The 26886-nt window shown below is 45.3% G+C and overlaps 1 protein-coding gene across 2 annotated transcripts in view; it reads left to right on the top strand.

The window, feature by feature from the left end:
• Positions 1 to 2188: 2188 nt before the first annotated feature.
• The window catches only part of NLRC4 (NLR family CARD domain containing 4), a 176721-nt gene continuing 152023 nt past the window's right edge, over positions 2189 to 26886 (top strand). The window contains exons 1-2 of one of the 2 annotated variants that reach the window (XM_078648600.1): positions 2189 to 2438; positions 7397 to 7445. In XM_078648600.1, the coding sequence (XP_078504726.1) occupies position 7445 (1 nt within the window). In that variant the 5' untranslated portion in view covers positions 2189 to 2438; positions 7397 to 7444. The remainder of the gene's footprint in view (positions 2439 to 7396; positions 7446 to 26886) is intronic. The other variant, XM_078648601.1, reaches the window with a different exon arrangement.

Genomic DNA, 26886 nt, shown 5'->3' with positions numbered 1-26886 from the left:
GCCTGTGGCACCTGACCGCCACTCAGCGACGAAGCCGGTCTGCCATGTCCCCCTTATGCCTGGCAGCGTCAGGGAAAAACCGGTCCCGTCCGGGACACACCACCTATAACTTGGCGGCATCTCCCCGCAAAGCTCAAGGTCTACCAGTGGGTCAGTTGAAGGGACAGGGCTAGCTGTGGGGGCTCTCTGACATAAATTTGTCGTATGTTTCTGAAATTATCCATCAGTCAATATTACAACGTGACGTTAGGCAGTATACACTGATAATGTCTCTTCTCTGTATTGCATGCTTGCTCTGATCATTTGGCGCCAACAATGATTTGACAAATGCTACTGTCCTGCCGATATGTTATGCTTGTTGATTTTCTATTATTGGTTTTACAATTGTCATTTCACACCAATACATCACGCCCATCTATATTTTCGGTATTCATTGTTGCCACATATCTATGTAACATGTTGGGCTTCGCCCGTACTCTTTGTGTTCACTTCCTGCCAACACTTGCAGATTATATGTACACCGTCATTTCAAATAGACTCTCCTTCCCTCACTTTACCACAGTGTAACATTTTTTGTTGTATTGTATTCACGTCCCTGTATCTGTTTTTATTTATTATGAAACACATGTAACTGCTTTGATTTCATTTCTGCCCACAGTCGTTATGTATGTGTGCTTACCCATGCAAGGGTATTTACCCCATGTGTAATTCCTGAAATCTCTACTTCTAACCTTGTGAAGCGCTCTGCTGCCTCGGGTCAAGTTTGCGCTACACAAAACTCTATAAAACAAATATTTATATATATATTTGTGGTATGTTAATTTATTATGCAGTTTCCGGGCTTAGTGCCAAAGTGCCCCGTTAATGTAGCCTTTCTCAATTGAACCATATAATTATGCTGAGTGGATAACAGTAGTATTTTGAAGTTAGGTGCTTGATTCATGTTCCCTTTTGATGCATTGTTTCCTTTGCAGCATTCTTCAGGTGTCACAGTTTAATATGTAACCACTTCTTGGTTCAAGTGCCTTGTGCACACTAGGACGTCGATTAGGATGGCGGACGGATTTGCGTCCGTCCGCCACTCCCGAGGTGGAGGGATCGTCCGCAGGGGCAGTGGCGTTCCCTCCATCGGAATTAGGATGTGACCGCCACCCTGGCGGTCACATCCTGTATATTTAACTTTGCGGCGGGTGCTGCTTTAAGCAGCACCCGCCGCAAAGTTAAATATGCATGCTTTGCATTTGCATGCACAAAGCAGCAGGCACCGCGCGGTGCCTGCCGCTTTGTGCATGCAAATGCAGGGGGGTACCATAGGTACACCCCATGTGCACCCCCCACTCCCCCGACACCCTGGGGGGCCGCAAGGGCCCCCCAGAAGCAAATCTCTACATGCTTTTCCACAGCGGAAAATCCGCTGCGGAAAAGCATGTTTGCACACACATCGTAATTTGGCTGGCGGTGTCTTGCAGACACCGCCACTAAATTGCGGTCAACACCCCGCGGATCAGCGGCGGACGGACCTGCCGTCCGCCGCTGATCCCACCACCATCATGATCTGGCGGGGGTGTTTTCAGGGTCCGCGGCGGTGAATCCGCATCCTCCGGGCCGGCGGTGGCTTCCACCGGCCCGGAGGATGCGGATTCACCGCAATCATAATCGACCCCTGTGTTTCTATTCCATTCCTTCATCACTTATAGGATATTTATGCTGTGATAGTGGCGTAGTGACCAGTGCGCTGCCAAATGAATATTTTGGTGATGATCTAGTGCCGTACACACACAACTCCTGCAGAGGTCTATGAAATGGTGTTGTTCACAGTAGGGTGGAGCTTCTGTCTCTTATTTACCAAGTTGTTTTTTATGATCAAATGTTAACTTTCCTCATGGGGGGTGGGAGGGGGGCAGGTGAGGGCAGTGCCCTATCCCAACACTTACCACGCTGCGATGGGTGTCCTGCATAGCTACACACTTACAAGGTCTCAAAGGAGAGACCGATTGCATTGAAAATGCTTGCTGTAATTTATCCCTCCCTCCATCTTTTTAATTGCTTGTCCGATTTCATTTTTCGCTCTACAGGGTCTGTTGTTTTGGGGCTTTAGGTTGTCGCTTAGGACAGGTGGCTCAAATGGAGGAGTTCGCCACAGAGTCTTACTTTTGCACACCCTCTGAAGCCCCGCCCCTGCAGAGCAGCCAACGCAGGTAAAACGAAGGGGAAGGAGCAGCAATGCGTCTCGTGAGCGCGGTTAGTTTCAGTTTCGCCTGTCGCTGCTTGTTGTTATTTCGCTGCTGGTTGCTACAAGCCCTCAGAGGTGTGTCGGTCGGAAAGTCAGTGACTACCGGTTGTGTTTCCTGTCAGTAAATGTGCGGCTGTGTCTTTCACGAGGGCGTGAAACCGATCACTGAAAACAGCACCCCTATATGCTCGGATCACTTGTTCAGGTAAGTTAAGTGTCACCCTTCTGTTTACCTGATTACTGATCGACAATGCTGGCTGTTTTTTTTGTTTCTGTTTGAGACCATCCATTCTTTATGGGTAACACTTCCTCATTAACCGATAAATGCAGTGCTATATATGTGGCGGGTGGATTTTTATTTCCCAAGGTCGAAAATGAGCAGCACAGCTCTTAATTTGAAGAATTTCCTGGGGACATGCCGGTAGGGCACTCTCACTTTAAAAGTATTATCGAGTGCTGAGAAGTGAAGGCACTCTATCTCTCGAATGAAATAATTGTAAGAACTCAGCATATACCAGTGTTAAAACCAAGCTAATGCTCTCTGTATATTGATCCGTGCGCCCCCTATACACATATTAACCTCGTCAGAGAGAGAGAATTATAGGATTTCTGCACGTTTCTACACTTTCTGAACTACCAGTGCCGCAAGTGTTAAAAGATGAATGAACGGAAGTGTTCCTTTGAGATCTACTTTCTTCTGCCCTCCTTCAGCCCCTCCCCCTACTCTTTACCTGTATCCAACAAAGCAGAGGGCGGCGCTGCGGCTCGAGACAATTCAAATACACACAGTCTTCACATTAAAATGTCCTGGTTAACATCTCCCTCTTCATTTCTTTGCCAAAACTTTTACTTCCACCCTGAAATGAATTTTATGGTTGATGAACTATTTCACTTAAGACAGCTCTCGGCTAGGGGGCGATATAATACTCCGAGTATGCAACTCTGATGAAGTGTCTTTACATTTATATCTTTTTTTATTAATTTTTTTTTCTATTTTTTCCCCGACTATTGCTTCCAAGCTGTGGGGCCCAATAAGTACTTACCTGTAGGTCATCAATAGAGCCTTTGCTAACGTCACAGCAACAGGCATCTTTCCCACTCGTTGCCAGGTAAAGCATAACATGATATCATTGTCATGCATAACCCACCTGGACAAAGCTATATGGAGTACTTGTAGCACACTACGTTACACTCAGGGCCGTCTCCGTACTACGAGAAGCCAGGAGTAGTAACAGAGAGCGGCAGGCTCCACATCTGTGTGTTTCAGAAACCGGCCCACCCTGTGCAAGGCCTGGCAACATCTTATTCTCCTCAGTAACAAGCCCACCAGGGGCTGTGGGATTGACAAGCATATCTCAGTGAAATACCCCTCAGTGAAATACCCCACACTACCTAAATTACCCATGCCTATCACACGGCCAGAAAAAAACAAAAACAGAACATTAAAATAAAAATGTTCCCCTTATTGACAAGATTCAGTGTGCCAATACTTTAGGATGGGGTTTCACATAGTGTGACAGCATTAGGTGTGCCCAGAGAGACTTGGGTGGTTGTGACAACTAATAGCAACAGGGGACATATCTTGTAGCACTTATCCTTTATCTGTGGTTGGGCCAATGTATTGAGAATAGGCTGGTTCAAGAAAGAGAGTTGGAGACGTGATCCTGGTCCCCTACCAAGAACTAGAGCCATGCGACCACCCTTGGACTAGAACTACTACTTTTGTCTTGGGGGGCATGTGCTTTACACGCATCTTGCCATTTCTACCAAGGTACCTACCACCACCCCCAGTGGATTCAGTCTGTCAGTGACATTCTGCCACATGACCTGCTTCTTTGCTGCATTGAGGTTGTGTGTTGGCAGACTACGTAATTCCCCATTGTAGTAGTTTACTAAGTTGACCACAAGATGTGTCTCCTCCTCTGAGACGTTTCACCTCCCCTTGGTGACATGGTCTGCATCTTGTTTGATAGACGCTTTGGATCCAAGACTGCGTGGAGCACAAAAGGAAGAGTGCAGGGCCCTGAGTGTTGGCTATATAAATGTGCTTCAGATTGTTATTCCTGTCTGGTGTGTGTGTGATTGTGCTGAGACGTAGGTGATTACCTATTGCACCATTCGGAAACGATGTGCCGTGAAAATGTGCCCTGTGTGGGTTTCCAAGTCTGTCCAGAAGTTGGAGAAACTTAGAAAATACCACTTGAATGACACATGTACTCAAATTAGTCACATTTTCAGGTGTCTATCTGTCCCAGACCCTAATTGTGGGCCTGATTACGATGGTGGTGGGACCACTACCACCAGGCCATCGGTGGCGGTCCCACTGCCATCTGCCCCTGCAGGGCCGCACGCTGCCTTACGATGGCGGGCAGATGGTGGGCTGGCATAGGGATCGTCTGCCACGCAACCGTCTGAGGGACTGTAATCCCTACAATAAGGGCAGTGCCTTCTCAGGCACCACTGTAGGGATTACAATGTCCCTTTCCGCCGGCCGTTTCATGGCGGTGAGCCCACCATGAAAAGACAAACGGAATGTGACTTTGGGGGGCGTCCTTGCCCTCTGCTATGGGCCCTGGAGGTCACCTATGGTGCCCCTTAAACATCTCTCAACCATGTGGCAGACACCACATGGTGCCTTCTACATAGTGCAGGGATGTTTACAAACATGCCTCTTAGCAGTCAGGCTTGCGCTGCAGCCCTTTTTCGGTCTGTAACACAAGCCTCAATGCTACGAGGCATGCTTCCGACCGCCTCCACGGCGGTCAGATTGTAATTTGCGTGGCGAGACCACCAACTCCCTGTCGGCCGTTTCCGTTCCAGACAGCAGGGGCGGATTGGCAAGGCGGGCATTCGGGCATGGGCCGAAGGGCCGGTGCCTCAGTGCCCTCTGTGGGCCGTTTTTTTCTCCCCTGTCCCAGTCCACAGAGAGTGGACTAGGAAAGGGGAGAAAAAAAAACGGCCCACAGAGGGCACTGAGGCAGAGACAGAGAAAATGAAAGCAGCCTCGCTGTGCGGCCAGACAGCGAATGTCAGCTGTGGCCTCTCCTTCACCCCTGCCCTGCCAAGCAATCAAGCTGAGGCTGGGCTGGGGAGGGGTGATTGTTTGCCAGAATCGGCCTCCCAGGGGGCCAGGTGTTTCTCAGGCCTTTTTGAGCCATTTGCACCTCGGCCCCCTGGCGTCCATGCAGCCCAGAAACGGTGTTAGTCTTAACACCTCGCCCACAGCCCTTCACATTCAGCGCATAGTGGGCGAGGAAGAATGGGTCTTGCTGTGGGGGCCAGGTGATGTTTGGAATTTTTTTATTTTATTTATTTATTTATGCGATTTTATATAGCGCGGACTTTACCCGAAGGTGGCGGAGCGCTTCACACTAGGAACAGCAATAATACATGAGGAGAAAAATTACAAGGGGACAAATTACAAAAGCAAACGTTAAGTTACATGAATCAAAAGTGACAATAGTGAGAAACCAAAATACATGAGGTAGCAATCTGTACATTACAGGAGGAAAAAGTGACGTGTGCAGGTTACAAAAGCGTACAAAATATAAGTAGAGGTATAATACTGCAATAAATGGCAGACACTCCAGCACAAGAACAAACGTTACGTATGCAATGGTGGCACTTGTGCAAGTATCTAAAGCAAACAAAAGTGAGAGGTAGCGTACAGTGTCATACCAGAGAAAAGTGACGTGTGTAAGTTACAAAAGGGTACCATACACAGGTACAAGGGTAATACTACAGTAAATGGTAAACACTCAAACTGCCAGAACACACTAGGAAGGCACTTCCCATGCACCAGCTTCACCTCAGCCTCCCCCCTGGCTACCTGGCTACCTTGGATGACCCAGAAAGCTGTGTTTTGTGCTCCCCTGCCAGGACATTTTCCTGAGGCCTGGAGGGCTGATTAATTTACTAATTGCAGGGGCCTTACCTCTGTTCATGTGCTCCTGAGCTGAAGGTCTGGGGAGGGCTAAGTAGGTTAGTAATAGCAGGGGCTTTGCTGCTTTTCAGGTGCTCCTGTGCTGGAGGGCTGGAATAATTATGTGACAGAAAGGGGCCTTGCTATTTTTTTTAGTTGCTCAGCATGTAGGCCATTGTCACCTTGGCCCTGTGTCCTGTGCAAGAACAGTATCCTCCAACTTTCATTCCTTGTCTGTGCAAATGGTGTTTCATGAAAGGGCACGCCCCTTGAATGTGGGCCACGCCCCTTAAATATGGGCCACGCCTCTTGAATGTGGGCCACTTTTTTCGTCAGTGCCCGGGCCGAATTGTGATCCCAATCCGACCCTGCCAGACAGGATAGCGGTCGGACAATCGTCCAACCGCCATCATAATCCAGCTCTAAGTGAGTAAAGGAGGCATAGAGCAATAGCAGCACCCCCCTCCCCTCAGCGCCTTGATACCCTCACAGGTAAGTAGCGCGCTCTATAAGTACTATGATTGATTGATTGATAGAGAAGTATGGTGCAAAAATCTTCATTACTCCTTGTGCATAGCATTTATGCAGAAACGTATGGCAAGTAATAGGTGTACTATTACACAGTTACCACTCGAAATTTTCAGTTTTTTAAATGGCCTAAATAATTTGCTTAGTATAGTATGTGTAGGATTTTTTTTTAAAAACAAGCACTTGGTTCCACTTCTGTGCAGAAAGTTGAATGGAAATTAGACGCATGTTCAACGTCACCATCGTACTCAATGTTGCTGCCTCTCAGTAGCTTATAGTTCTGTCTTTATGCAAAAAATAACATTTTTTCGATGTATTGTTTGTCAAGTCTATTGACTTACCTTCCATACTAACTCTCCTGTGGATGTACAGTTGTTACTGTAACATACTTAATGTTTGATCGGACCGTGCTTTTCATTGTGATCTTATGCACCAATTGATTTTGCAGCCATGAGTTGCCTTCATCCACAATAATGTATTTTTATTCCTTTCCTCTCCATTTTCTTCTTCTATTTGCTTTACCTATCAATTTAAATATAACTGCTTGTCTGTCACATGCTTGTTGCAATCTTTATTGCTCCGCAGGCCCCCGAGGCTATGTCTGCGCTTTATAAATATTACCAATACAAATACAATTACTCTGTTTGCTTTCAATGACAAACTAATAATATGGGAAACAAAGTTTTTACGAATCTGCATATTTTACTTTACAGAGTTTTCTGTTCTGGGCGATTGAAGCTGCTGTACCTTAAACGTAAACAAGTAAGTTACTCTGTTTTTATTCAACATATATATATTGTTTTGGAGCACTTGTGCTTCCTTTCAGGTGCTTAAAATAAAAGCATGTCGTTGCAAAAATTCATTTAGTAATGGTAAAAAAAATGTGTACGTAGTCAAGTTTCTTTCTTACCAAAAAAGCTCTCCTTTGTTGTTATCAGAAACATTTTTGAGAATTTCACATTGTGTTGTACCAACCACTTTCCGCATATGATCGAATATTGTACACTCTTCATCTCTTTTATGTTTTATATTGTGTTTTGGAGGTGCAGTTATCACCTAATCAAAACAGATACGCTAGAAAGAATTCAAATTCAAAAGTGCTTCAAGTACATTTATTTCAGTTTCTACAACTGAACTGACGCTATAACCAACTGTTTTATTGTCACGACTCTGAAGACCGACTATAAAGTAAAAGCAAGAGAGAAAACCTACTCTGAAAATAAATAAATCATTTGCCATAAAGAAAACAGAAAACGTTCCTGTTGCCTTTAGATAGAGTAACTGTGAGAAGTTGGCCTTGTATATGATGTCCACAGTTCTGTGGGCACCTTGTATCAGTCAAAACAATCCCTTATGGTGGTGGTTGTAAGTCAACCTTATAGACAAGCTATCCTAGGGGTAGCATGGACTAAGCAGCCTTAAAGGCTTAACTCAAGAGGACATGTGAAGCCAGCTGTTTTACCATATACAATCCTGTAATATCAAATGAAAGGACACCACACAAGTTATATATTATCAAAATATATGTATTTATTCTTAGAATAATCCCCACTACTCTTTATGAGCAATGAAGGACAAGCGTTTAAATAAAAGCTCAGTATAACATAGACAAGTTGCACGTTTTGGATGAGGCCGGTGGCCACTCAAACCATATATCAATAAAGTGGTATAACAATCACTAATCGATCGGGGGTACGGCCTAGGGCCTTGTGAATCGCTTGGACTACACTGGACTAACAGCAGTTAGGACGGGAGTAGCCCGCGGGATTCGGGTGCAGTGCGGGAAGCGCGGCTTGCACCAATGTAAAGTCAATGGTGCGTAAAAGTTACAAAGTTACTGCAAAAGGAGTCTTCCGACTGGACTAGGACTACCAAACTTTAGATTTAGGCACTAGAGGTGGGTACCAGTGTAAGAACACCGGCGCTAGTAAGTTACTTCACCCACAGGAAGCGGGTGCATAGGTGCCAATGTGTGTCGGGTTTCGTCACGCAGTTCGATGGTGCCTGAGGATGAAGATGCTGCAGGCGTCCAGAAGAGAAGTGTCCGGTGCGATCCAAGGGTGGATCGAAGTTGATGGGTACCTGAAAGCAGAGGGGACAGAGTCTGGGTCACTAGCCAGTGACCAGGAAGGAACCAGGAAGGAACCAGGCGATGTCGGGCGCAATCAGGATGATGTCGGGTGCCTTGTCTCCACTGCCACGTGGACTCTGGGGCACCGAGGATGTCCTGGAGTGGATCACAAACTGTCCCATGAAGGCTCTCGCTGTCGGCGGTGTCGGCTTCCAGATCGGAGTCAACAAACCTTGGCAAAGGCAACCCACGCAGGATTCAAAGAAGGCTTAACACTCGGACCAGCAAGGTCAGAGCGGGTGCTCCTTTTCAGGGGAGCGAGGGCCAGTCTGGAGCAACCAGACCAGCTGTGTAAATTCTTAGGTTCGTCGGTTCTGGGGCCACTAGCCAACGGGCAAGCGACCGGACCAACGCGTCAAGCAGGAAAATGCAAAAGGGCCCCACGCAGCACTCGTCGAGTGTGGAGGGGTGAGCTTTGGTGCAAAAGCTGCTCGGGGCTGGAGCTTCTCAAACTCCAATGCACAGCTTCGAGGGAGCCTCGGGTGCTGCAGGTCAGTGCTTCGTTGTTCCTCCAAGATGGCCGCTGCCACGCTTCAGGTCACCTCCACTGGTCTCAGCTTTGCAGGGACTGTGGATCGAGCTGTTAGAAGGCAGGCACGCTGGGTCTTGTCGATCTCTGTTGCTCGAGTTCCGGCGGGAACTGCAACAAAGCAAACGTCGAGGTGCTGGATGGTGCCTGTTTGCACAGGGTGGTCACTCCTTGACCACAAGGGAGATTCTTCAGTCTTCTAAGTAGGATGTCGAAGGGTCCAGAGTTTCGTTTCATAAGTTTCAGTCAGGATAATCTGATGTGCATTGGCACTGCTCCCACCTATATTCCAAATCTGGGGGCTGGATTACCTGCTAGGTCCCTCCTATGGGTGGGACCTGGAAAGGGGGTGGTTACACCCCTTTCCTTTGTCCAGTTTGCCGCCAGGACTGGGGCAGGAGTGCCCCAGAACCGGTTTGACTGGAATCTGCCCAGGGACACCTTGTGCGCCCCAGGCAGTGTCTAGTTTCATTCAACCCTTCCTGCTACAATCCACTATCTCCTGTCTGGGGTGGTGTGACACCTCCCTGTGACAGGAAACCCTTTGTCCAGGCGTCCTCTGCCAAGTTTCGGTCAGCAGCAGGAGGCCAGACATGTGTCTGTGGCAGCAGCGTCCATTTTGTGATGCTGGGGGCTCTGGTTAGGTTTAACCGCGTTTTCAGTAAGTAACATGCCTTGACCCCCAAGAAGGGTGGGATGCTATCCCCATTACCAGGTCTGGCAAGGGGATAGTATTCCAATGTGTATGTCACCAAACACGGCATGTTTTGATAAAGCCAAACCAGAGTTGCAATAACCGTAAGGATTATAATGCACTTAAGAGTATATGGTATGGCAGTATCACTGGAACAGCATTAAGGAATTGGTCCCAACACTGCAGTCAGGCTCAGCTCATGCTAGAGCACCATCTCACATAAAACCAAGCACTCTGCCTCCAGGACTGTAAATATTTTTGTCCACCCTAAGCGTGGAAGGGTATACTCAGACATGAGTCCCTTGCTCATTGCACCATCAGGATTCAAGCAAGCCGGGCCGAAGACGGCTGTAATGCCAGAAACCGGTCCCCGGAAGCTTGTTTCCTTCCCAGTGTAAGAATTGGCTTTTGTAGTTTGGTTTGCCCTGTTCCCATCATGCACTGGGACAGGAACAGACTAATTTGCATACAGCCAGGTTCTGAAACTGGGATGGTGCAGTGAGCTAAAAAACGGTGTTGGATCTAGCCCTGATCTCTTGACAGGGTGAGAGTATTCTGCTTAATTCAGAGACTCTGTCCCTCACCACCCCTTGTTGTAAATATTTTTGTCCACCCTAAGCGTGGAAGGGTATACTCAGACATGAGTCCCTTGCTCATTGCACCATCAGGATTCAAGCAAGCCGGGCCGAAGACGGCTGTAATGCCAGAAACCGGTCCCCGGAAGCTTGTTTCCTTCCCAGTGTAAGAATTGGCTTTTGTAGTTTGGTTTGCCCTGTTCCCATCATGCACTGGGACAGGAACAGACTAATTTGCATACAGCCAGGTTCTGAAACTGGGATGGTGCAGTGAGCTAAAAAACGGTGTTGGATCTAGCCCTGATCTCTTGACAGGGTGAGAGTATTCTGCTTAATTCAGAGACTCTGTCCCTCACCACCCCTTGTTGTAAATATTTTTGTCCACCCTAAGCGTGGAAGGGTATACTCAGACATGAGTCCCTTGCTCATTGCACCATCAGGATTCAAGCAAGCCGGGCCGAAGACGGCTGTAATGCCAGAAACCGGTCCCCGGAAGCTTGTTTCCTTCCCAGTGTAAGAATTGGCTTTTGTAGTTTGGTTTGCCCTGTTCCCATCATGCACTGGGACAGGAACAGACTAATTTGCATACAGCCAGGTTCTGAAACTGGGATGGTGCAGTGAGCTAAAAAACGATGTTGGATCTAGCCCTGATCTCTTGACAGGGTGAGAGTATTCTGCTTAATTCAGAGACTCTGTCCCTCACCACCCCTTGTTGTAAATATTTTTGTCCACCCTAAGCGTGGAAGGGTATACTCAGACATGAGTCCCTTGCTCATTGCACCATCAGGATTCAAGCAAGCCGGGCCGAAGACGGCTGTAATGCCAGAAACCGGTCCCCGGAAGCTTGTTTCCGTCCCAGTGTAAGAATTGGCTTTTGTAGTTTGGTTTGCCCTGTTCCCATCATGCACTGGGACAGGAACAGACTAATTTGCATACAGCCAGGTTCTGAAACTGGGATGGTGCAGTGAGCTAAAAAACGGTGTTGGATCTAGCCCTGATCTCTTGACAGGGTGAGAGTATTCTGCTTAATTCAGAGACTCTGTCCCTCACCACCCCTTGTTGTAAATATAGGAGTGACTGATAGGCATATATGTGTCCAGATATAGGTTTAGCTATAGGTATACTATATCTAAGCAAGGGGTGATTACACCACCTTGCCCCAGCTGAGTGATCAGCCAGTTGTGTCGATTTAAGTACCAGCCAGGGGTGGCAAAAGATATGCTGCAGCCCATGTTCGGCCTTGGATGCACCTATGCCCTGGGCACCTATAGTGCACTGTACAGGGGCTGATAAGGTGTCCAGTACCAAATTGGTTATGTACCTATAGTACATGGAGTCCATTTAGAGAGAGAGCAGATAGCCTGGGGCCCTGATTAGCAGGATCCCAGGCCAACTAAGTCGAAAACCAGCTAAACACAAGGCAAAAAATCTAGGGTAACCATAGTCAGGTATCCACCTTCCTACAGTAACATATAAAGGGCAGAATATGGAGTCAGTTGGTTCTATAAATGGAATGGAAAGGTGTTTTATATAGCGAATGGCTACCCGGGGGCATCCCAGCGCTGTTGTGGTTACTAGAGACTAATTGGACCTCTATGGAGAACGCCAAGTCTTTAGCTTTTTCCGGAATGAGAGATGACTGGCTTCCCAACGACGATGCAGCGGCAGGCTATTCCAGAGTTTTGCGGCATTATATGAAAAACGCCGTCCGCCACTTCTGGCCTTCTTAATCCTGGGTACCGTTGCCAGGAAAAGCTCGTCAGAACCGAGTCTTATGTTGGCTTTGTACGGGCAGATCATGGATATAATGATAGGAGGTCCATTCCCTCCCAGAGATTTATGGGTAAGGCAAAGTGTTTTAAAATTAATTCTCTCTTGCAGGCTGGCCACATAGTACTTGAATGAAAGTTTAGCTGGTTGCCAAGAAGCATGATCTCGGTTTTATCACCATTGAGTTTTAAATGGGACAGACTCATCCACTTGGTAACTTCCTCAAGGCAAGAATGCAGCTCCAAGGGCGTATGGTCAACTTGGCTCAATGACACGACCAGCTGTGTGTCATCGGCATATGTTACTACGTGAATCCCAAAGTGGGAAATAATATCAGCCAGTGGGGACATATAAACATTAAAAAGGGTCAGGCTCAACGATGAGCCCTGGGGGACTCCGCACTGAAGGGGGATAGGTTTTGCGAAAATGTCGCCTTTGAAAACCCGAAAGCACCTGTCTTTCAGGAAGGATTGAAGCCATGCTAGGGTGCGGCCAGACACTGCTATGCTCCTGAGTCAGTGAGCCCGGATACAGTGATTCACCGTATCGAAGGCTGCATTTAAATCAAGGAGTATTATGGCTGACGTGTCTCCTGAGTCAAGGATTTTCCTTGCTTACTACACCACTGATAATAAGGTGGTCTCCATGCCTTGGTGAGGGCGAACAATCATCTGTGAGGGGTGAAGCAGCTTGTGGGCTTCAAGAAACGTGGAGAGCGTGTGGTTGACATGTTTCTCCACGATTTTGCTGACTGCCGGAAGGAGCGAGATAGGGCAGTAACTAGCCAGGTCGGCAGGGTCCAAATATTTTCTTTTTTAACAAGGCTTTTTCCATTGCCCTTCTCCACTTGGGGGCAAATATACCTGCTGCGAGGGAGGCGTTAACCAGGCTGACCATGATAGGAGCAACTGTGGGAGCTACCAGTTTCAGGATGTTAGGTGGTGCAGGGTTTAGTGGTGACCCAGATTTAACTGAAGTTAAAGTAGCTAAGAATGATTCATGAGTCAATGGGATATAGGTCTCCAGATGGTGCTCATTTTCATACTGGTCCACGGCCATGGGCTCGAATGTCTCACTATATCTAGTGGAGAAGTGTGGCTCAGGGATTAGAGGCAGCAGACCCAGAAGCTGAGATCGGTCCTGGACCAGGGTTCAATTCCCCGCCTCGGCGGGTCTTGGGCTAAAAATTCCACGGACTCGATAATTCTCGCCCCGGTGCCTCCTCGACTCACGGGTTCACACTCTGCGACTCTGGGCAATAGCTTGCTTAATCTCCACAACGGCCCCTCGCGGCGGGATGCCTGACTTTCACCTTGTGGATACCCTGCTATCTCACAGGGGAATACCAGGAAGGGTTCCCTAAGCAAGCGCCGGGAAACCCACTGCGGGTAGCTGTGCGCTATATAAGCTCAACTACATTTACATTTACATATCTTTGTGGGAGATGCTTAAGGATATTATGTATTTTAGTGGCAAAGTATTCTGCAAGTTCGTTACAGCGATAATCAGATGGATCGGGTAGCGCTGGTGGACTAGGGGCTTTAAGTAGCCTTTTTTCAATGGGAAACATTTCTCTAGAGGAATTAGCTGCTGCTATGATCTTTTCCTCATAATAGGTGGCCTGGGCTCGTTTTATTTCTGCCTTACATGTTCCAATAGCCACTCTATATTCTTGCTTTTTAATGTGTGAGACGTCTTTCCTCCATATCCTTTCCAATCTTTTACATTGTTATTTTAGGATACATAGCTTAGGGGTGAACCATGGGGATTTGTTAGGTCCCGCTTTCTTCTGAATAGATTTTTTAAGGAGCACCGCATCCAGTGACCCCTCAATCCATTGCGTAAAGTTATAGTAGTCCTTGACTGGATTAGGATCTGGAAAAGGTTTGGTACTTTCCAGTACCTGAGTCCACTCCTCCAAAAGGAGTTTGGTCCAGAGCAGGATTTGTATTTGTGTTGACTGAGTGAGGGAGATGGGGATTGGTGGAGCCCAGACAGATAGAATTAAAAAATGGTCTGACCATGGTAAGGGGACAGAGTCTTCCCCTTTTAATTCCCCCAGACTATAGAAAATTGGGTCAAGAAGGTGACCTTTAATGTGCGTTGCTTGGGGGACCTTCTGATACAGTTGACTGTCCATCCGATCTTGTGCGAGTTCAATTGCCGAGGATGCCATGGGGTCGTCAAAGTGCATGTTAAGATCTCCAAGGAGGGTAAAATTATCTGAAGAACAAGCCAGATACATGACTGTTTCCAACAGAGATTTACTAAATTGACCTATTGACCCCGGTGGGCGGTAAATCAGAATTCCTGACAGTGATAGTAAAGGGGAGAATTCAATTGAAAAATGGGCATTCTCGCAGTCTAATAACGGACTGCCTAGTAATCAACAAGTCATATAGTCTTTATAGAGTAGGGCAATCCCTCCACCCATACCTGTTGCTCTATCCTTCCTAAGTGCACGCTGCCGATGTTAGTCAGTGTGACGTTACTAGAGCATATGTTGAAGGTTATACTTGATGACTTGATCAGACGAGGAACTGGTCAGGAAACACCTCCAGATTTCTTTCCATAGTAGACAAAATTTGAACATGGATACTTATTGCTGCAGAATAGCTGCGTCTCCCGTAGAAATGGAAAAGAGAAAAGTAGCAAAAAATGTACAACTATGCAACATGGCACTATCCAGCACCATCTTGTAAATTAGTGCATACCAACAAAAAAAGGGAGGTGTGGTTTGCAGTTTTTCGTATTACCCCTAGCAGGGCACGTACGTATTGTATTGTTGCTGTATGTGGCTGTGATTGTAGCAGGACTCTATTAGAAGAAAGACTACCAATTTCTAACATATATTCAGGTCCCAATTCACACAAACTGTTCACTACCTAAGGGAGTTGTACACACAGAAATAGTGATCAACGCCTGCACAAGATGAGATTTTGATTCACAAAGGTGGGATTGGCCTAATTTTCGGTGTGGAAATGTTACTTATGGCTGAACACTTCTCAACATTATTGCAAAATTGTATTGAAACTAGGGGAATAGTACTGAGTACTCCCACGGCAGTAAAGGTGGGCTCTGCAATTGAGGTAAACACCCACGGTTTAATCGTCATTTAAAGCATTTTCATTGTCTTTCCTACACCTATCTACACTTATAATCTTACACCTAAATGAGACAGGCATCTCTTGAGTGGAGTAAAATGTATAGAACACTTCTATTTTTCACGGAGTTTTGGCTGAAGACATGGTTCCACATGTAAAACAAGCATTGGCAAAGCCAATTGGTCTGGCTTTGGCTGCTGACTTTTCAGCTTTGCCAATGCTTATTTTATCTGTGAATATTTTTTTGTATGACAGAAAGCATTGTCTAAAATCCATTATATAATGTGAACGATACTGCAGGAGGCAAATTAATGACGAGGGCTGACTGAGAGCTCTTGCAAAAGAGAGAGAGTGAGTGTGTGTGTGTGTGTGTATATCTAACAAAAGGACTTGCTAATAGCAGACCTAAAAATGTAAAAAGATACTTGTGAAATGTTGCAGATAAAACCACACATGAGGGGTTAGCTCACAGAACTGTCAAGAACGTTTCAGAGCGTTTAGACTTTCCCTTGAAATGAAGAAAAACATTGGCAGCAATGTCGTAGAATCTAATACAAACATTTTCCTGCTTGATGAAAGACAACATTTTACTTCAGCTACATTATTGGCGAATGCCAGTATTGTGACTTTCTGTTAAGATGAGTGTTTGTGGTGCGATAAAAATGTTAACAAGACGTTCTGATTTGCGCTAACGTTCTGATTTGCGCTAAGTTCAGATATATATTTAAAAATCCTCCTAAACGGAGTAATTTGAAATGAAATTTCAAAACAAGGTACTTAAAAGAAAGTACAGTGGAAAAAGAAAACAACAACACTTAATACAATGATGACTCCACGGGTGACTCAAAAGTGTGGTTCAGGGTGCTCTACATGCAACAAAACAGTTCAGATGGATGGTGAGAGCACAGCTTGTGATTTTTCTCAGTTATTGAGAATAATCTGCTTTGAAATGTCTGGCTTCTTGCATGTCCTTTTTTTTTTTAAACAGAGTTTTATATGGCGCGAACTTGCCCCGGTATCGGGTATCAGAGCGCTGTACATAGCACCAGAGGTACAAATGGCCATAGGCTCAACTCAGAATAATAAAGCCCCGGGGGCCAGATGGGATCCCTAGTGATCTTTACAAGATGAATATTGATCTATGGGCCCCACTTTGCTTGCGGGTCTTGGGTGCATGTTGTGCCAAAGGTTTTATTAAAACATGGGCAGAATCAGTGATAATTCCCATCTATAACAAGCATTGGAAATGCAATAGGTCTCGCATTAGAAAATTTGGAGCTTTGGTTTTGTAAATGACAACTTTTTTTTATGTGTTGGTCTTGAAAATAGCAAAATTAATTGCTTTTTCATTTACAATGCCAATACTTTTAACTTTTTCAAATGTGACACCTATAGCATTTGTAATGCCACATGTTTTGTATGTACGTGACTTACATGTATTCATATAACAAATACAAATGGCTTTTAATTTTTTTAAATAATTAATAGTTAAATAAAAGTTCTTGTAATTTACACATGATATTGGCATTGTAAATGACAATGCCTTTTATTTATGTTTTAAAAACCAATACATAAATAAAAGGCACTGGCATTTAAAATGCCAATAGCTCAAACTCTCACAACTGCGAGACCTATTGCATTGCAAATGCTTGTTTATTTTTAAAGCCGACATACAGGTTTCCTCGAAAGTCAGCTCAGGTCTAAAGGAGTTGGTGATGATCAGGGGGCCAGGCCTGCCCAGGCTCGCAGCTGGGTTTGCCACACACAAGTGGAGGAGAAGACATCCCATGCATGCTGCAAGGACTAAGTGAGCGAGGCCTTTGGATGAGACTAACAGGCCAAAGCAAGAACTTATCTTGAGATTCTGGTACTGAGCAAACATCCGAAACTACAAAACAAATCATTAAAATGTGTCTGAGAATGAAAGCATAACCACTGTTACCTGGAAAAAGGCATGCATGTAAGATGACAACGTAGACAAAATGTAGAAGGCAAAGAGCACGACTGGGCATAGTGAAGAGAATAAGAAAGTGCAGAAAGGAGGTAGAGAAGTGAGGAAAAAGAGAGAATAAAAAAGTCAAATGAGGATAGATGAGAAGTGCAGTGCAGAAATATAGAAGTGAGAGCGCAAAGGCAGAGAGAATGTAAGTGGGATGAGAGTGTAGCGTTCAAGGGAGGGAGATGGAAGGGCAGAGAGAAGAGCGATGGGCAGAGAATAGAGGCAGAAGGTCAGGGGTTGCAAACAGAAGGATGGGAGATTGAAAGTAATGTCAGAGGTGAGCTGCTGAACAGAGGTGCCTGCGCAGTGAATGTTTGCCAGGAAGCCACACGCTGGCGTTTCCTTCCACCCAGAAGGGTGTGAAGCACTTGTGTGCTTCCGAGCACAAAAACACACGAACGTTACATGAGACAAGGAATGGGAGGGTTGCAAAGGGCATAGGTCATAGGCTCCTGCATTAAACTAGAAAGAGAGTGACAAACGCGTGTGACACGGAAAGATATTTAAATTAAAGAGCATGAAGTTGTAGCTAAGACATGCATGTTAGGGGCAGAAACCCTACATGTAACAAACAGCTCTTTTTATTTTATTTTATTTTTTTAGTTTTATATAGCGCGAGCTAGACTGTAGAGCTGGACCGGAGACGTCGGGTATCAGAGCGCTTTACATGAGCACCAGTTTCGTCACAGAAGATAAGCTTTCGAGTGATTCAGGAACTTTGAAACATCTAACACAGTGAGTGCGGTCAGTGAAGGGTATATTCAACGTCCGTGTGAACGGTAGATTAAACAATTGCGCACGTAGTGCGATACCCAAAGTTAAGTGGGTATGGAGCGCTTACCGTAAGCGTGATACGTGAGACCGAGCTCATTTCCAACAATATCATCGCAAAGTAATAAAGTGGTCATAGAAGAAAGACTATGGGTGCTTTGTGTCCAAAGAAAAACACATGCATAAAGTTACGTTAAAGTCAATCCTAAAAACTGAAAAACGCGGCTGAACATGTAAAGGTACCAGATAGAAAGTGTCCGATAAGCAAACAACTATGAAGTGTACAAAAATAAATAGAATGTTATAGCAAACAAGGCAGCGCTGGAAGGAAGGAGAAATGAAAAACAATGCAGCGCTCCTGAAACTGAAAGCACGGCCGGCCGGCCGGCCTTGAAAGCCTTTGATGCCGCAGGGGGTGGAGCGGCACCAAGCTGGGCAACAGATGGCTGACGATTTGATGCTGTGCACGCGCATTTTAGGTCAATGCGCTTGCGCATTGACCTAAAAGCGCACGGGCACAGCACCAAATCGCCAGCTAGTTAAACCTCTGTTTAAGCCCCTTTATATCTCGCTCCCGCTCAATGCGCATGCGCATTGAGATAGGTCGCTCGACCTAAAAAGGGTGACAGGGAAAGCCCATCAAACTATAGACCCATATTCTCCTGGACTCATTAATGAAAATCGCAGGGAGAGTGGTCCTGACTAAAATACAGACGTGGGCCGAGGAACACGATATTTTAACCCCTGTACAATATGAGTTCCGGTCAGGGATGGGCACGGTTGAGCAGGTCCTAAATTTTGTATTGCTACAAGGGAAGTACACCAGGGCAAAAAGATGGTTGCTTGTATGCAATATTTGTCGACCTCTCCTCTGCCTTTGATTGCGTAGTACACACAAAACTTTGGGAAATATTAGAGGAGATGAATGTGGACCCAGCTATAGTCCTTTTCCTGAGACAATTATACTCAAGTGCAACGGCCAAAGTAAGGTACGGATTGGGGGGGAAATGCACGGGGTCCTTCCGCATACAGAAGGGGGTGAGACAAGGCTGCGTGCTGGCCCCACTCCTTTTCTCATTATATACGAACAGTCTAGAAAAGGAATTGGTGGCCAGTAACATCGACTCACCGAGGTATGGCAATAGGCAGATAGTTTCCCTCCTGTATGCGGACGACGCAGTGTTGATGGCTAGGACTAAGGTGGGTGCACAAAAGGCCCTAACTAAGTATGTAGAATTCATGGAGGCTAGAGGCCTTAGAGTTAACGCCAAGAAGTCTTTTGTGATGTGCTGTGGTAAAGGTGGTGGCAGGTGCAAACAACTTAAAGTTGCAGGCCTCCAAGTAGAACATACCAAAACGTTGTAATTGAAAGATCGGGTGCTTGGAGCTCGGAAGTGAAAAACAGGACTCTAGCTTTTAAGCGATCGATCGCGGCTGTTATAAATTTCGCAAGTAAACTGGGTGAAAAACAGCCTGGAATTATGCTCAGTATTTATGTGGCAAAATGCAGAAGCATTGCTCTCTATGGTGCAGGGATTTGGGGGTACCAGGATGTAACATCACTTCAAATTGCTGAAAACAATTTTTTTAGATATCTGTTGGCCCTTCCAAAGGGCACATCGCTTTATAATTGCCACGCAGAATTAGGTATGGACCATTTAACTGACTTGATTAGAATCCAACCAATTTTGCTGTGGCGCAGAGTCTGGGCGACACAAGAACTTGGTCTAAACCAGGGAATAATTAGATATGTTATGGCCCTTGATAACGTAAAGCGCATTAAATGGCTTGAGTATGTCAGGAGGGTGCTAAACGATATACAAAGGTCAGAATGGTACAGTAACCCTAAATTAATAGGGGAAATCCCAAAGAAAGTTTTGAAACATCTATGCATGGAGCACTTTAATATAATAAGACTTGGAGGGGAGGTCATTAAGAAAACTGTGCCCGAACATCAATTGCTGTTGACCACCCATAGAATACAACCTTATCTAAACCTCGTGACTTTGTGGTTTGAACGTTTCATTCTGACCAGATTTAGATTTAATCTATTCCACTGTCTAGTGACGTTCCCAGCTAAAAACGACTGGCATAGAACCCTGGCCGTATGCCCATGTGACAACATGTCATCCCAATCCACTTGCCATCTGGTCATGTTCTGTAAACTATATAAAAAAGAACGCTGTAGATGGATTAAGCAATACGTGCAAGGTGGTGCATGGCGGCAATGTAGGCCAGCGTATTTGAACTTGCAGCAATTGGGGAACCCTGCATGCATAATGGTTATGACAATGTTTTTAAAAATGTTTTAAGGTCACAGAATTTACTATGAACTGCTAACTATTCGATAGATTCACTCTAAGGATTTAATACTTTTTTAATTTAGATGTTATTTATTGGTGTTGGATTGTATAGATGTATTTTTGCATGTACTTGCTTTTATGATTTTTAACTGTGAAAATCGAATAAAGCCTATTGAATTGAATTGAATTGACATAGCACCAGTTACGTTACAATAGGACACATTCATTTTTTTTATTAGACACGGGGAGATTAAGTGATTTGCCCAGAATCACAGGATGTTCAGCGTAATTTCCAAGACTTGAACCCCGTTCCCCAGATTCAAGGTCAAGGTCTTTCAGATACTTTATCAGGAACAAGTCGTGTGTGATGGGTGCACAGATGGCTCTTGTTAGTAGTGTACCTATTCATTCTGATGGATATTTCAACCCACAGAATCTTCACCTTTTGAATTCATTCAGACGTCAGATTGGATACAAAACTTTCTCAGCAACTGCTCCTGGGTGCAAATAGAAAGCAAAAGTAGAAGGTGGTGTGGCACGTCCCTTTTTAAAAAAAAAAATACAAATTCAAACAAAGTAGTTTATCAGAAACTCAGTATGTTGTTCTTGGGCGCCTCAGGAATAGTCTCTTTTGGCTGAGGAGAGACTCGAATATTGAAAACGAGTAGCAAGGGAGTATGGGGGATTCCCACACTGAATCCTGTGGTGCTCCTGCGGAGGTGAATTACCTCAATTTTTCACAAAATAATCAGTATCAACAATCCAATTGGTTAATCATAGTTTTAATCCATGAGAGTCTTATATTGGTATTCATATAGACAGTAGATTAATGTTCAAATCATTTAACATGCACGTTTTGCGAAGCCAATATCCCTATGCATTTCGGGACCTGGGTCCCTTCGTCAGGGGAATAGGTTTGTCTGTGGAAAAAATAAACTTGCTTTAGGAAGGGAACTCTACCCTCAACTTCATAAAAAACACGGTGCAGAAAAAGAATCGGAGTGTAAGGATTGTGAAAAAGTAAAAACCCAAAAGAATATAAAAATGAAAAGCAGGCACTAATGCGCTTATGTGATTCTTAGCATATTTAAGGAAAACTGAGTAAAGGTAGACAAGAAGAAACATACCGGCGTGAAGGTAACCGAGTGGCATCTATAGCAAGCTGATAGAATAAAAGTCAGTAACTCAACAAATCCTTAGGCGCCCCAAAGGTAAACACCCGAACAAAGTGCGTTCCAAAGCGTGTGAACAAACATGCTGACAATTACTTGTGATCTTACCCGAAACGTTCAAAATACGGCGTGGCGGCGTTCAGCGGTAACCAGTTTAGTTCACCATAAGTGCCCGAGTACACGCGAAGTTAATAACACGACATAAACGAAGGACCAAGCCGTGTGAGGTACAAGACATAGAAAAAAGACAACAACCCTAAGGAGCGTCTTGATGTAACAGAAGAAATGTAAAAAATGTAAAAATGAAAGTGAACAAATTCCAAGGGTTTCGATAGAGTAACACTTTTTCACTGAAAAAATATTGCTGGTAGAAACAGACAACAATAATATATCGGTGTGATGTTTGGAAAAAAACGAAAAGGTGGTGGAATCGGTGTCGGCCATGTTGGATGGGGAAATATCACATAGGGTATAGAATATTCATCATAAATGATACAACACAGTATGAGTAATTTCAAGTATCACATAGAAGCAATAGTTATTGAACATCGATTGGTGGAACTTAAGAAACAAGAGAGTAAATAAAACAGGGCCAGAGAAAAGTTGAGTGGGAAAAACGGATAGATGAATTAGTGAATAATAGTGAAAGAAAGGAAGGAAAAAAAAGAAAGGAGAAAAATGGGAGGAAAAGAAATGGAAGGAAAAAATGTATAGTTTCAGAGAACATAGAACGTTACTGAGACATACAGTAATGATAGGAATGGACAATTGTAAACAGTCAGAAATTCACGTATGTCATTTTACGAAATTGGCAAATGATTCAACTTGAACCAGATTTTCAGGGCCTCTTCAACTGCACTCCACTATTTGCTTACCAAAGAGCCAAGAATTTAAAAAACAAGTTCCACCAATCGATGTTCAATAACTATTGCTTCTATGTGATACTTGAAATTACTCATACTGTGTTGTATCATTTATTTATTTAGAGAATTTGTAAAGCGCGAACTGACACCTTGCAGGCTTCCTGGCGCTGGAAAATACTCTGTGGACGGTAGACCGGGGGAACAGTTGGGCTGACAGTTTATTTGGGGAAGAGCCAAGTTTTGATGCGTCTCCTAAAAGGGAGAAGCTGTGGAGTCTGACGAATGTCAGCGGGTAGGGTGTTCCAAAGCTTGGCCGCGGCTACGCTGAAAGATCGGCCCCCTGTTCTAGTTCTGTTAAATCTGGGTACCTTTACCAGGCAAGCAGAAGAAGAACGTAAGTTTCTCGCAGGTATGTACCATTGGAACAGGGTTTGCAGAGGTTTGGGTCCAAGTCCATGCAGAGCCTTGAAGACAATGCAGAGGGACTTGAATGCCACTCTTTGTTTCAGGGGCAGCCAATGAAGCTCTGTCAGAGCAGCTGTGGCTGAGGCCCTCCTCGTCCAGCCAAGAGCCAGCTTGGCGGCGGCAGATTGGATTCGCTGAAGTCGATCCAGCATCGTAACTGGAGACTCCAGGAGCAGGGCGTTACAATAATCCAGGCGACTGAGTATCGTGCACCTGACTATCGATGCCCTGGCTTGTGCCGGGAGAAGAGGCAAGATTTTCCGCAGTGATCGGAGCAGGGCAGTGCATATCCCCACAGTTTTTGTCACCTGGGTTTCCATGCTTAGGTTGTTGTTCAACATGGCTCCCAGGTTGCGCACAGAAGGCACTGGTAGAGGTTTGACACTGAACTCCGGGGGCCAGAATTCATGTGGGAACTGACGGGGTATCTTAGTGCCGGAGCAGAACAGAACCTCCGTTTTCGCGGCGTTGAACTGAAGGGAGTTACTATGTAGCCATCTGGCCGTCTCTCTTAAGCAGTCGTGGAATGTTGAGAACGGAATGGCACCTTCGCCTTCCCACGAGAGAATGAGCTGTGTATCATCCGCGTAATTGATTGTTTTGACCCCAAATGATTGGATCAGTTTAATTAGCGGTAATAGGTACACATTGAAGAGGATAGGGCTGATGGAGGAGCCCTGGGGGACTCCCTGGGGCACTGCTGCAAAGGCAGACCGGAAAGGGGGGAGAGAGACAGCCTGTCTTCTGTCCCGAAGATAGGAGTGAAGCCAAAGCAAAGCGGTGCCTTCCACTCCCACTTCCATAAGTCTCTGCGTCAGCCTGGCGTGGTTGACCGTGTCGAATGCGGCAGACAGGTCCAGCAGTATCAGAGCCACTGGCTGGTTCCTGTCCGCTCGCATTCGAAGGTCTTCCATGGCAGTCAAAACTGCTGTTTCTGTGCCGTGAGCGGGACGAAAACCAAACTGGTAGTCGTCAAGGAGGTTGTTTTGTTCCAGGTGGGTAGACAGACATGAACTGACCCAACGCTCAGCGACCTTTGCTGGAAATGGCAGCAGGGAAATGGGACGATAATTGGAAAGGCAATCTGGGTTCAGGGAGGGTTTCTTTAAAAGGGGCGTGACTAGTGCCTGTTTCCAAGGGGTGGGAACAAGGCCACTCTGCAGGGACTGATTGCAGATTAGGCGCATGGTGTCAAAAAGATCCATGCCGAAGTTTTTCCATATTTTTGGAGGTAGGGGGTCAAGTGGGGAGCCTGAGGTGATACCAAGCGCAAGTCTTTCAAACTCGACAGCCGGGATCGGGGGGAATGCCTCCATTCTTGCCAGAGGGCCAGAGCCAGGGAGCGACAGGTTCCGAGGGCTGTTGTCTGGTCTGCATTTATGATGAATATTCTATACCCTATGTGATATTTCCCCATCCAACATGGCCGACACCGATTCCACCACCTTTTCGTTTTTTTCCAAACATCACACCGATATATTATTGTTGTCTGTTTCTACCAGCAATATTTTTTCAGTGAAAAACTGTTACTCTATCGAAACCCTTGGAATTTGTTCACTTTCATTTTTACATTTTTTACATTTCTTCTGTTACATCAAGACGCTCCTTAGGGTTGTTGTCTTTTTTCTATGTCTTGTACCTCACACGGCTTGGTCCTTCGTTTATGTCGCGTTTTTAACTTCGCGTGTACTCGGGCACTTATGGTGAACTAAACTGGTTACCGCTGAACGCCGCCACGCCGTATTTTGAACGTTTCGGGTAAGATCACAAGTAATTGTCAGCATGTTTGTTCACACGCTTTGGAACGCACTTTGTTCGGGTGTTTACCTTTGGGGCGCCTAAGGATTTGTTGAGTTACTGACTTTGATTCTATCAGCTTGCTATAGATGCCACTCGGTTACCTTCACGCCGGTATGTTTCTTCTTGTCTACCTTTACTCAGTTTTCCTTAAATATGCTAAGAATCACATAGGCGCATTAGTGCCTGCTTTTCATTTTTATATTCTTTTGGGTTTTTACTTTTTCACAATCCTTACACTCCGATTCTTTTTCTGCACCGTGTTTTTTATGAAGTTGAGGGTAGAGTTCCCTTCCTAAAGCAAGTTTATTTTTTCCACAGACAAACCTATTCCCCTGACGAAGGGACCCAGGTCCCGAAATGCATAGGGATATTGGCTTCGCAAAACGTGCATGTTAAATGATTTGAACATTAATCTACTGTCTATATGAATACCAATATAAGACTCTCATGGATTAAAACTATGATTAACCAATTGGATTGTTGATACTGATTATTTTGTGAAAAATTGAGGTAATTCACCTCCGCAGGAGCACCACAGGATTCAGTGTGGGAATCCCCCATACTCCCTTGCTACTCGTGCAAATAGAAAGCAACATCTGACCCTGCAGTGGCATTGCAGCGCTTCAAGAAGTGACAGCATTGAGTCGTATATTGGCATCACACCAGCAAACTGATGTCAGTGCCTTTGTTTCTGTGCCCATCAAGAAGGATTGGGAGCTCCGCTCTCAGACTTTTTGTTAATGTCTTAACACCCCAAAATATTTTCTGTGCTAGAGATAATGGGGCATATGCATCATTGAAAATACCGGTCGCAAACAAACCTTTGCGGGCCGGATTCACAGAACTAACTGAAGACAAAATCCTAAACTTACTACTTTTGGTATTCACAGAATGCATTTACTACTTTTGGTCATTCACAGAATGCACTTACTACTTTTGGTATTCACAGAATGGATTTACGACTACTAACTTTACGTCCGCGCTCGGGCCGAAGAACTCCGGCCCGGATGCAGAGATTCTGGCCCGGTGGTGGGACTTCCGGCCCAGAGGTGGAGATTTCGGCTATGTGTAAATTTCCCCCACTGGCCAGAATCCCCACCTCCGGGCCGGAATCCCCACCTCCGGGCCGAAGTCTCTGTGAATACCAAAAGTAGTAAGTTTAGGATTTTGTCTTAAGTTAATTCTGTGAATCGGGCCCGCAACCAGTATTTTTGAATTTGGAATGCATCAACCCAAATGCAAAGTCACAACTTAGGTAATCACAAATTTTGCGATTCCTTAAATTGCGAATGCATTTAGGGAATTGCAAATTGCAATTCCGTAAATGCAATGCATCATGCACTTCTAAATTGTGATTTTGCAATTTGGAATCGCAAATTACCATCAACTTCAAGTTGATGGTAATTTTGAAAAACTTTGAAAAATGCACAAAAGTTCAAAGTGCCTTGTGGCCCACACACATGCCCTTGGGGCATGTGTGTGCGCCACATGTGCTCACATGCCAATTTCAGAGGTGCATCAGGGTGGCCTTTTGGCCCCCTTGCACCCTTGAAATTGCATGCCCAATTTGCGAGTACTAATTTAGTACTCGCAAATTGCGCATGCAATTTCCATGCATTGCTCTAGGCCTCTAGGCCCATAGGAATGAATGGGAAGCTATTCCTTTATTTCAAATCGCAATTTGCAATTCACAATTAAGGAATAGGTAGGAATCACAATTTGTTTTTGCGATTCCTACATGCATAAGGAATTGCTATTCCTAAATAGCGATTTCTAAAAAATTTCTATTGACCCCTTGCGTGCACGCGTCGGCCAATGGCCATCGCAAGCACCACCTTGGTAGTGCTGGGCACGTACTTTGGCTGATGCGACCCCGCCCACTCAGTAGAACTCCCGCACCGCGGCGGGATTTGCGCAGCGGTTAAGGAGTTAAGGAATCGCAATTCCTTATGTTGATGCAGGTGCACCATGGTCTTCCTGATGACCACAGGTGTTAAGGTGCACTAAGACTGTGGAGAGTAGATGTT

Source organism: Lissotriton helveticus, chromosome 6, assembly GCF_964261635.1.
Source record: "Lissotriton helveticus chromosome 6, aLisHel1.1, whole genome shotgun sequence".
Classification (NCBI taxonomy): Eukaryota; Metazoa; Chordata; class Amphibia; order Caudata; family Salamandridae; genus Lissotriton; species Lissotriton helveticus.
Note: the sequence above shows the minus strand (reverse complement) of the source record. Positions and strands in the feature narration are given on the sequence as shown.